Source organism: Coloeus monedula, assembly GCF_965178545.1.
Source record: "Coloeus monedula genome assembly, chromosome: W".
Lineage (NCBI taxonomy): Eukaryota > Metazoa > Chordata > Aves > Passeriformes > Corvidae > Coloeus > Coloeus monedula.
The window spans coordinates 446,252-458,564 of NC_138821.1; the positions used below are offsets into that span (position 1 = coordinate 446,252).

At 54.3% G+C, this 12,313-nt stretch overlaps 1 protein-coding gene across 1 annotated transcript; it reads right to left on the bottom strand.

Annotated features, from left to right (window-relative positions):
• Positions 1–7,335: 7,335 nt before the first annotated feature.
• On the bottom strand, positions 7,336–11,026 carry LOC309584665 (alpha-N-acetylneuraminate alpha-2,8-sialyltransferase ST8SIA3; the record flags this gene model as incomplete). Its single annotated transcript, XM_082300827.1, has 4 exons — positions 7,336–7,618; positions 7,829–8,386; positions 10,174–10,296; positions 10,848–11,026. The coding sequence occupies 4 exons, from the start codon at positions 11,024–11,026 to the stop codon at positions 7,336–7,338; spliced, it is 1,143 nt and encodes a 380-aa protein (XP_082156953.1).
• Between the last annotated feature and the right edge of the window lie 1,287 nt (positions 11,027–12,313).

Sequence of the window (12,313 nt, forward strand, 5' to 3'; positions counted from 1 at the left end):
CCGCTCATCGGGGCGGCGGCCGCCGCGGCCCGGGGCCGCCCGCCCCGCGGGCAGCGGCGGCTCAGCCGGGCCCGCCGCGCCGGCCCCGCGCCATGTCCTCGCCTCGCCGCCGCCGCCGCCGTCTGCGGGCGGCGGGAGCTGTCCGGGGCCGCCCCGCCCCGGCCGCGCCCGCGGGGCCGGGCCTGCGCCGCGGGCGGGCGTGAGGGCGTGAGGGCGGCGGGGCAGCGCGGGAAAGGCGGAGCGCGCGGGGGCCGCCAATGGTCGCGCGCTGAGGGGCGGGGGGCGGGGCCTCCGTGAGGGGACCGCGGGGCCCTTAAAGCTGCCGCCGTCTTTGTAGCGTGAGGGGCGTACGGCGCCGCCGGGACCGGCCCCGAACCGGCCCCGGGAGCGGCCAGGGCTACTCCCGCACTGCCGCCACGGCGATCTGTTGCCCTGGCGGCGCGGCGGCCGCGCGGCTCTCCTCCCGGCAGGCGGCCCAGCAAGCCCCGGTCCGGCAGCGGGGCTCCGCAGCCGGCTGCTCCAGGGGCCCCGCTGCACACAGCCGGCGCTGCTGCAAACCACGGTACAGCGCCGATCTGTGCTATTGGTTATTGGTTATCAGTTGCCTTAAATGCGGCTGAATTAGGGCTCATTAACAAGGTGTGATGGATGCGCGTCAGCCGGGCGTGGAAGGTGCAGTGCCAGGAGCCCCGCGTCCCCGTGCCACTCCGCTGGCACACGGCTGTGGGGTCCCGCTCACCGGTGCGCACACGGACGGGCGTTCCCCCCTCTTCCCGAGGAAGGGCCGGTTCCCCAGGCCGCCCCTGAGTCCTCGCGACTGGCAGGGGCAGCGCACAGCTCCGCAGGGCTCATGGCGAGGGGCTGGCACCGCGGCTCTGTGGGCACCCTCAGGACGGATGGAAGCGGACAGGGACGGGGAGCCAGGAGAGCGGCCGAGGAGCAGCGGACAGGATCCCAGTGGGCTCAGGGCCCGAGGGGACAGCGTCCTCTGGCATGGAGCTGGCAAAGTGGGGACTTGCCTGCTATGGCACAGCCCATGCAGGGCACCCGTGCCAAGACACATCGGGTTGGGCTGTGCCCGTTGCTCCCAGCTGTGCAGTTCACTACTTCTGCCCACTCCTTTAATCAGTAGCACAGTAGCAGCAACAGCAGTCTCGTCCTTGCGTTTTGTGTCATCCATATCTTGGCCCTGATAACCGTCTCTGTATTTGTGAGGGTCCCACCTCCACTGGGTCTTTCCAGTAACTGAAAGGGGGGAAATGGGGAGAAATGTCACCTTTTGGACACTCCATCATCAGGCCACTCTCCAGAGCACCTGGAATCTCCTTGCAAACAGGTTGTGTATGACAGCATCCAGTTTCCCTACAGATTGGATCCCAAATGATAATTATCCGTTTCTCTCCATGCTGTCGTCTCGGCGTCTCTGGAACTCACAGTGTTTTCCGGGCTGCTTTTTGGCACTAATCAGGCCGGTATAAAGTGGAGCTCCCCCCGCCCCAGATACTCCTCCTGCTGTCAGCTTGTGGTGAAGAAGAAAAAAGAAAGAAAGACAAAAAAGAAAGCCCTGGCGTGAGGTGCCTTTGTTCAGGGCAAGTTATGTGTGAAATCTTTTTGTTCTTCCTAAAGGAAGGCAAAAGTTGCAGTTGATTTGGGGAAAAGAGAGGCAAGTGCAGCGCTCCAGAGACGAAGGTGCCGCTGTGGGCAGGCGGGAGGGGGGCGGGTGGGCAGATCCTGATGGGAATCTGGTGCAGCACTTGTGCTGGTGTCCATGTCCTCTCTTTTCCTCTTTTCCTCTTTTCCTCCCTTTTCCTCCCTTTTCCTCTCTTTTCCTCTCTTGTCCTCTCTTTTCCTCTCTTTTCCTCTTGCTTTGCCTTGCCTTCTTCTTCTCCAACAAATTCATCAAGCCTGACTTTGACTTTTTCTTTCCAAACCTGCACCTGATGGCCGTGTCCCCCGAGGATGTTTTGTTACACACTGTAGTGCCTAATTCTGGTGTCTTTCCAAATTAGTGTCAAAATTTTCCTGGGTATCAACCTGCCAAGGTGAAACCATCCATGCATGGCGCAGTTGTACCCAAAGCAGAGGGCACATCCTGATGGGGCTGTGCCTGCCCTCAGAGGCAGGAGGGTGCTGGGTGTCCTTTGTCACCCAGGCAGGACAAGGCCCAGCCGAGCTGGCAGCTGGGCATGGTGGCAGGAGCAGTGCTGGAAGCCGGGTGGCTGCTGCTGCTTCCAGCCCAGCGAGCTTCAGCTGCCCAGCGGGACAGCGTTCCCTGCCTGCATGGCTGCCTTTGCCAGAGGCTTTCCCTCTGCTCTTGGGGGAGGGAGGAGGGAGTCTCTTTGTTAGCTTTCCTCCTCCTGTCTGCCTGCAGCCAGGGCTCCCCGTGCTGCAGCCAGGTGCTCTCACTCCCCCCAAATAGGCAGCAGTGGAGTGTCCAGGGATGGTGGGGTGGGACAAACCTGGGGGTTGACCTGGCCTGGCTGAGCTTTCTTGCCCAGCATGCTTCTGGTTTGGGCTGTGGCTCCCCTGGGAATATGAAGTTTAATTTCTCTCCTCTTTTGTTCTCTGGGGTTCGTCTCTGTAGTTTCCTGCAGCACCCACACCTGGCACCTGACCCAAACCACACAGGAAAGGGTGACTCCAGGGTGACACCTCAGTGCAGGACACAGGTGCAGTGAGTTCTTCTCTAAAACAGCCGTCACCAGCTGGCCAGGGCCTGCACATGTCATTTTCACCTGCTTTTACACAAACATTGCAAGTGTTTTCTTTGGCATTTTGAAACGGCTGTCACAATTCTCTGCAGAGGGAGCAGCTCCAGCCCCTCAGGACACCTTCCCAGGGATGGAGGCACAGCTGGACACAGGGCTGGGGGCTTCAACCCACACTGGCCACTGGCACCCTCCAGCCCTGGCACCAGTTCCTCACATTTACCAGTGGGAGAGGAAAGAAAGGATTTTTCCTATCCCATCCCCATACCCAAACTGGGTTGTGGGACTACAAACCCTGCCTCTCTGCCAGGATGGTCTCAAGGACAAATAGATGAGCTGTAGGGGATATTAGTGGTGGGAAGCACACAGATAGCACAGAGAGGATCTGGCATGGCTCTGCTCCTGTGCCTGCCAGCCTGAGGGACTCTATCCTGGGAGTTCATGTGAACTCCTAAAAACACACGGCAGAATTCCTGCCGGGAGCCACTGAGGACGCTACGCAGTGCTGGAGCAGCAGCAGCTGGAACAAGTCACCTGGAACAAGTAACAGCAGTGGGCTGTAAGGTGTTCTTGGGAATGTAATTTACCTTAATGAGCCAATCAGTGCCCAGATTCCCACGCTTTTTATCTCCACGTATTCCACGGGAGTGCAGAATTTGATCCATCACACCAAGCTTGTTGCACTGCATAATGAAATACAGGGAGCATTAAGCAACACCATTGGCAACTCCTCTGGTGAAGTTTTCCAGTAAAACCCTATCAGTGGCCCAGAGCAGTTCGGGAAATAATAAGGAAGGAGTGGAGGCAGCAGAGTTTTACAGACTCCCAATGCACAAGAAACCATTTTATTTAAAAACAATGCATTCAATATCGGGTTATGGCACATGAGTCAATGCTGCAGGCACATCACACCGCGGGATCACACTGAGAGCTCCCGAGCTCCCGATGCTCACGATGAGAACGCGGCACGGTCATGAGGGGAGCCAGGGCATGATGTGCTGTGCAGCCACGCTCCAGCCCCGGGCTGGGGACACACACAGCCTGGTCCCAGCCCCCAGGCCCAGTCCCAAGGCTCTCCATGCTCGTGAGGCTGGAGCAGCTCCACTTGCAGCGTCCTTCCCACCACGGGCGGCTTTGCCGCTCACCTGAGACTTGCCCTGGCCCTTTATGAACATCAGCCATTGAAAAATAAACAATGCTTTTAAGTGTGGCCCTTAATAATGAAGCCTTTATTACAATTACGGCTTTTTTTTTTCCTTTTTTTTTAAAACGTTTATCTTTTCTTATTGAAAACAACTCCATCAGGCATTGAACTGTAGAGCCATTGGAATAAAGACACATTCTTTTACAGAAAACCTGCTTTTTCCTATTCGCCCTGTTTTTGCAGCCTCCATTCACAGTTAGTTCTGTTCCACAAACTCTTGCTTTTTGGTTTAGTTCACAAATAAACCCGGTAGCCAAATGCCTGTTTTCACATGCCTCGCTACCATTCACCAAGGAGATGCAAGCAACAAAAACACAGACCCAAGATGTATAAAAGAAGAAAGGAAACATGTATTCCCAATCCTATGTACACCCCCAGCACCTTGGTACCCATCCTGTTGGCAGAGGGGCTGGAGTGGGATGTGCCTGCCACTGGACACTGTCCTGGCTGCCCAGGGCTGAGCAGGGTCTCCAAATGGAGGGAGCTGCTCAAGAGGACTTCTCTAGATTTTGGAACCTCAAATGTTTTGTACTTAACAGTTATTGATCACGCTGCATTAGCTCTGTTGGCTTGTCTAGACATTCAGTCATGGGAGGGAAAATTCTCCCCGAGCCATCAGCAATTCATGCAGGAAGGTTTGGGACCAAAGAGAGGGAAGGAAGAGCCCAGCTGAGGTGATGCCGCATGCAGGGGCCACTGGCTGTCCTGAGCAGGGAGGGCAGTCCCCAGCACCTTCCAAATAACAAATAAATAATTAAGATATTTGCTTATTAATGCAAAGGCATTTCTGCCAGAGAGAGGCAGCCCCAGAGAGCCTCTCCTCCTCAGCCACTGCCTTCTCCATCCCCTGCTGCCCTCACCTCTCCCTCAGACCCCACCAGACAAAACAAAAGCTGCACACTTTGAGATGGTTTTCCACCTTGCACAAGCTCGGGCAAAAAAATATTGATACTAAGAAGCAATTTACTTTGGGCTGTGCTGTTTCATCGATCGTGGGGCAGAACTCCCCATCAAAATCAATGATTCTGAAATGTTCAGTGTGGGTCTGGAGCATCGATGGGGAGTTTTGCTTAAAAATCAATGATGTAATATGGCGCTCTGTCAATAATTTTTCTGTATTCCCGTTTCCAAATATTTGCAGTCAGTTTTGTGCTTCCTTCTCTGCGTTTGGTGCCCCTTTGTGCCTTTGGAAAGTTCTGGTGGTGATGCCAGGGCTGTCCCCAGGACTGACAGGGCCTTCTGTCCCTCTCCAGGACCAAGGGAGGTTCCAGGAGCTGCATGGAGCACCTTGCTCCCTGCTTTCATGCCAATATAATGATAATAGTTCTCATTTCTTTAATTTGCTGATGAGAAATAATGGGTCCCTACAGGAAACTGGTAAAATGCGTCTTGATAAAAATGTCTGGCATTAAGACAAGCCAACAAGGGTCACCCAGGGTTCAGAGTGACCCTTCTGCCCCGGTGGACTCTTTGCCATTAGGATTAGGGTTGCTGGGCACCTCTTTACCATGGACCCCAGTGACCAGAAATGACACCAGAAATGATTCAATCCTGCAATTCATTAACGAGCAGTACAGAGCTCTTCCTTCCCTGTGCAATTGCTGGTTTGGGGCTGAACAATCTGTGTGCTCCAGCACCTGGAGCAGTGTCCCTGCTGGCTTAGGCTGGGACCGGTGCTGCCCAGCCGCTGCCAGCCCCACAGCTCCCGGAGGCTGTGATCCCACAGCCCTTGCCGGCACTGGGGGGACTCAGTCCTTCCCTGGGGACACAGGCAGCAGGGAGGGACAGGGACAGCCTGTCCTTGTGCTCCGCGGGGTCTGTGCCCGGCACAGCCGATCTCCGCTGCTGGGGTCAGGCCCTCACGCACGATGACACCGATGAGAACATCGAGCACAGCTCCTGTGGCACCACACGGCACTGGCACATCACCACCACACCACGTGCAGCCCTGGGCAGGGGGCAGCGGGGGGGTGATCCCAGCCTCGCCACAGCCCTAAACAGCCTTTGGAAAAGCAAAGCTGGGAACTGTGGGATAATTCAAATGAAGGAGAAAGCCACCAGCTCTTTCTCCGTCCGGGGGCGTGGGGGAGAACTGTCCCAGCTGCGGGGGCCAGCAGAGCTGCGGTGCCACGGCGGGCACCAGGACATGCCCGGGCTGCTCAGGTTGGGTGTTGTGCTTGAGATCTCCTTCCTCATCTCCTATGTCGGCTTGTAGGTAAAGAAGCTGAGAAAAATTAACATGTGCCATTTTAAATATTGGATTTTGCATCTTTTTTCATTGTGGGGTCAGTTCTCACCCAGAATAGTAAAAAATGGTTGAATACCTGCCAGCATACTCACAAGAAACCCAGTTACTTCCCACGGTCCTTTATCCTGAGACAACTCTAAGTGACCCAATTGTTTGTCCTGTCCCCAAGCAGCCAAGGAAGCGTCTGCCCTGTCTGCCTTGGAGTGCTGTTGGTGACGGGAAAATGGGACCACTTCTCCAGCTGTCTGACTGGTGAGTTACAGACATACATGGGGAAATCTGGTAATGGCATTTCCTCTTCCCTGCACTCCAGCTCTGTTCACTTCCCTACAAAAACCAGTTTTAAAAATCCCAGCTCCTGGCTTCCATTTTTGCCCATCCTGCCAGTCCCTGCCCAAGCAGAGGGACAGGGTTTGGGGCTTTTCTCACCCAATATGCCTCCAGAGAAGCCTAATTCCATTTACCATGGTGGTTTAACTTTGAAACCAAATGACAGAACAGTATCAGATGGATGGGAATGAACATGCTTCAGCCTGTCTATCTGGACTAGGATCTGTCCCAAATGGAATTAAAACACTGAAGTATTCCAAGAGTGATATAAACACCTAGCTAAGGTACGAGCCACTTTGTGACCTTCTTCTTGTTATTCTTTAAAAAATGTAAAATTCAGTAAATACGAAAATACCCAAGCGGTGGAAATCAGGATCCACACTGAGGAACTCGTGTGTGACGCTGCACCGGAATCCCGAGTGGCTTCTTCCATCGGCCACGGCAACGCTGAGCTATTGAGAGCAACAGATACAAAAGAAGCAAAACCTTTTAAAAGTAGCATTTCTAGCTCTAATGGGAAGGAACAATAAAATGAAGAGATTTAGGGCGCTTAGTGGAACGCTAAAATATGAAGAGATATTAAAACATACTGAGTGGCTTATCTAGAAATGCAAAATGTTTCAACTTTGCAGCTGCACAAATCGCATCTACAGAATGTGATAAAAGCTTCTGCACTGCTAAATACGCTGAAACCCTTGGATGGGCAGCGGCTAAAAAGCATCTTTAAATTATGGAAAAGACTTTAGGGTGGGTTTGTTTCTTTTTTAGAATTCTATCTGAAGAATGTTTAATTTGGTTTTGGGCACTTTTTTAGACAATCATTTGGCACTTCAAGATTTAGGTTCTTAGGCACAATGCGACAAGGTGAGTTTGGCCAGTCCTTCACCGTGCATCCTGTAGAGCAGCTGGAACTCTGCAGGCAGCTGGTGGGACTCCTGCCACTTGGTCGTGAACTTGGTTCCCTTCTTGTCATAGTAGTGGTACGGGAGGTCCTCCCGTGTGTTGGGGTCGAAGCCGAAGGGCCAGAATCCATACAGGTGGATCTCATCACATATGGCCGAAGCCAGGGTGTACATGAGGATACCTGTGCTCAGCCGCTTCGGGGACAAGTGCTTGTTCCTCCAGTACCTGGGGAGACAAGCACGTGAGTCAGAACCAATCTGTTCAGAAATAACTGAAGAATGTTCTGAAGCAACAACAAAACTGCAGTGGCACTAAAAACAAGTGGTCCTGACTTGCCAGACTGTGCCTATCACGTCAGGCATGAGGGGAAAAATCAGTTAAGGGATGTATTTGTACAAAGAGATGTATTTGGCCAGTTAAATGCAAGGCACCCACCTGTTAACGTGCTGCATGATATTTCCTGGCCAAGCCAACTGGACCTTTAGCTGCCCTCTGTGCTCAACGAAGAAGTCAACCAGCGTTCTCGTGACTGTCGCTGACGTGTGGAAGAAAAAAGCAGGGATCCAAAGAATGGCCCCATCAAGCTTTTTCAAACTTAAAAAGAAGTTGTTGCGATCCTGAATGGTCAAGAGGTTGTTGTAATACTTCTCCAGGATGCTGGGGTTGAAGGTGGTAAGGTTGGTTTTCTTTCCAACATCTTTCTGGAAAGCCTCGGTTGGAGCAAAATTGCACCGAAAGACAAAATCTGATTTATCAATTTCCTGCCCGCACTGGCTCCCGGTCAGGATCCCACTGTTGCCGACCACGGCGCAGATGTTGTAGTGCTTGTTCAGGATGGGAGACACATCAGGGAGCAGAGACCTGAAGTTATTGCTGATGGAGAAAACGTACTTATGGCTGGAATAATCGTAGTGCATCAGCTGCCCGATCCGAACGCTGCTCTTGGTCAGAGAAAAGTTTTTGATGACGTCAACATGCTGAAGGATTTCTTGCCTAAAACAAGAGCAAAATAACAGAAAACATGGAGTTCTATTTCCCCTTTTTTTGCAGTGGATTTGTTTTCCACCTAGACTTATATTTTTCTTTTTTTAAATTGTACTAAAGTAGTTTCCTGAGCAATAGAGTGCAGTGGTTTTTAAATTAATATAAATAGATGGGAATGAGGGAGCTGGCTCCTCACCTAGAGCTCCACTTGGCTTTACCGGCTGGTCCCTACTGACACCAGCTAAGGCTGTGCCTGTGCCTCTTGGAATACTGTCAGCATGAAAATATGGGATTGGCTTCTTAGGACAAGGAGCGCAGCTCCCAGTACATCCCCCACAGTCACCCAGCTGTGGGGTGTGCACTGCACTGCCCTGTGCAGGCTGTGACATGGGGCCGAGGACGGGTTTCTGCTGGGGCTGTGTGTGCCTTTCATTCCTGGTGCAGCCACAAGGCAGCTGAAGCAAACCCAGGTTATCCAACTGAATTAAAAGGAGACAATTTATATATATATATGTACACATATATATATTTATATTCTCATTAACAAGCTTCCAATCACAAAACCAAGCAACAGTTGCTGTCTCCATCTATGCAAACATAGTTCCCTAATTCATATTTGGGCAAGCACAGCAGTACTTTTACAACAGTTATTAGGGATACTTACAAAGCAAACAAAACCAACCCTGCTTGGGAATTTCCCTTGCAGGGCATAAAATTAGAAACCCAATAGGACTTTATTTACTTATGTTTATGGAAAACAAACAACCATTCCTCCAGCTTGCATCCTCCAATGTCTGAGCATTAATGGAGTCCCACTGGGTGCCCTAATTATGGGTTCTGGCTGACGGACAAGTGCAAAGGCAGCTCCTGAGGCATCAGCTAAAATCATCAGAGGGATAGCACAGTGACAAGCTTATAGAGCTGCTGGTGCCACGGATGGAGAAACACTGAGGGTGGCCACTGTCACATAGCCTGGGAGGTCCTGGGAAAAAGATGGGACAAAGTGCCACCTCCTCTCTGTAGCCCACAGCTCCTGAGGGCAGCATGTAGCAGCACTGGAAGGGAATTACTTGTCCTGCTGTCCTTGGACAGTGGCCTGAAGGGAGGAGAAAAGCCCAAACCTTGCACTGAGAGGTGCAGCAGCTTCATCCTGCCTGGCCACAGAGCTGGGTTCCTGCTCCCCAGGTGGGACATGTGAGCAGAGCCATGAGCCAGTCCCTAAACCGGCAGGCATTTGTCAGAACAAAATTACAATCCAAGATAGCAGTAGCTGTCTTAAATGGCTACACAGTCTTATTTTCTTTTATAGAACTGTTTAATGTATGTAATCAGCCATTAGATGTATGTATAAAGAGTACAAAGCTCTGTGCCTGCCCCCGCAGCCAGAGCTGGAGGCAGGAGCAGCACTGCACTTGCTCGGAACTGCCGGCAGCTGGGAAGTTTCTCTGTGTGTGTTTTGGCCTCCATGAACACAGCATTTCATGGCTGTTAGAGCCCAAAGTGTTTCCAGTCTTAAACCACAGCTATTTATCCTGGAGTAATGACAATTCTACTTGCACACCAGGAAACTGGGTCACGTTCTGGTACAATAATGTGTGTTGCAGCCTGGTGTCCTGCTCTGAAATAATCAAGTCTTCCAGGGGAGCTGCAACTGTCTGGGGAAAAGCTCTGGTTCAGCCTTTGTCTCTTGCCGCTGGCAAATTCCTCGGAGCTCAGAGTACTTAGCGGAGTATTGCATTCCCTTAACTCCCGGTGGGAAGGGGAACAGCCTGGGCCGTGCACAGCTGCCTGCTCACCTCTGGTGGGCGAAGGCGCTCCGGTTGAAGGCCCACTTGGAGGGCTTGTCCTGCAGCTCCTGGCCCAGGGAGTTGGTGATGGGGACGAACGAGGGGTCCAGGAACTTCAGCGCAAACTGGGACCTGGAGATGGGCACAGACACTGAAACACGCACTCACATGGGGACACATGGGGATACAGAGACAGCCACGCACACACATGGGGACACCCACGCACACACATGGGGACACACGGAGACACAGAGACAGCCACGCACACACATGGAGACACATGGGGACACCCACACACACATGGGGACACCCACACGACACACAGAGACCCCCCCAGAGCACACATGCAGACACATAGAGACATGCATACAGCACACATGAGGACACCCACGCAGACAGAGAGACACCCACGCAAGCACACAACACACACGCACACCCCCCCCCCACTCAGACACACAGACACCCCACACACCCCACACACAGACCCGCAGCCCGTTACCGGCCGTGCCCGACCCGCCCCCGCGGCCGCCGCCATCAGCACCACGGAGAGCGGCCGGCGCTGCCGCGGGGGATGCGGCCGGCGCTGCGGTTGCCGCTCCGGGCGCGCTCCGGCCCCGCTGCCGCGTCCCCCGCGCTGCCCGGGCGGGCCGGGCCCGGGGCCGCCATGGCGGGCCGCGCCTCACCTGAATCCCGCGTGGAACATGTACATGCGGGGCCCGGCGGCGCCGGCGGCGCGGGGCGCCCCGAAGATGTTGTCCTTCTTGAGCGAGACGTAGCTGATGAGGGACAGGATGAGCAGCGCCACGCTGAGCATGACGAGCCCCAGCACGCTGGCCACCCGCACCATCTTGCAGCTCCGCATGCCGGAGGCGGCCCCGCGGCTGGGCGGGTGCGGGGCGGCCGCGCCGCTACATTGGGGGCGGCGGCGGGGCCGGGGCCGGGCCGGCTCCGCCGCGCTCGCAGGAAAATGGAGGGACGGGGCGGTGAAATGGCAGCCGGGAGCGCCCGCACGGCCCCGCACGGCTCCGCACGGCCCCCCCGCACCCGTGCCGGCCCCGGGTCTCCTCCCCAGCAGCCCGATGTGCCCACCCTGACATCCCCAGCATGCCCCCAGCAACCCTGAGGTGCCCAGACCGCCCTTCCCACTGCCTTGGGGTGCCCAAAAGCCTGGCGTGGCCCACCCTGGCAGCCAAAGGGAGCCCCCCGGAGCACCGGGTCTGCAGGGACCCCACGCAGCCCCTGGGATACCCGTCAGGGGGTCCCAGGCTGCTGGGGACCCTGTGCCTGTGCTGGGGGACCCGTGTCCAGGTGGGTGCACGGCACGGCATCCGCAGCTCCCATTTCCCTGTGACACCGTAGATCATGGGTGGCATGTATAGATAGAGCTGTGGGGGCCTGTGCTGGGCAGTGCAGACTATGCTGTCTCGGAAGACCCCTCGCTCTTTAAAAGCCTGGTGTTTGGAGCACGGGTCATTGAACTGCCCCCTAAACCACAGAGCAAATCCCATGCGAACTCCAAGAGAGCCTTCTGCCCTCCCAGGGATGTCTCTCATGAACACCATCCCTGTGTGCTGCATGGCTCTCAGTGTTTCTTCAAACTCCATTTTTCCCCTGACAAAGCCCCCCCCCAGCCCACTCTGCCTCCGAGCCCCGAGTTCACTGAAGTGCCTCATAAATAATAGATCCTGTCTTTGTAGCCCCGTCCTTGCTCTGGGCTATTTCCTACCCGCTCTCCATGCACGGAGCTCTCTTTGAAGAGCAGGAACATGAGGAGCTGGCAGGGTTGGGGTTTGAATCAGTGTGGTTCTTCAGCCTGCAGTGGCTGAAGCCTGTGGCTTTGGTGGAGAGAGAGAAAAGGCTGGGAATGCAGGAAATAGCAGTGGTTTGACACAGGACATAGGCATTTTACGTGACTGTCACCTGGTGTCTGTTATTGTCCACCCTGTGCATGGTGTCCCCAGCTTCAGCATGGATAGTGTTGTCCCAGTGAAATCCTAGGCTTCCCACGATAAAACAACCACAGACTTTTGCTTTAAATATTTTAGAAATCAGCTCTATAACATTTAATATTATCTCCTGTAGTTTCTGACCTTGAGTCCTGGGGCTGGGAATAAACCCCAGAGTGAGACTGTGCAGCCCTGGTCACTCT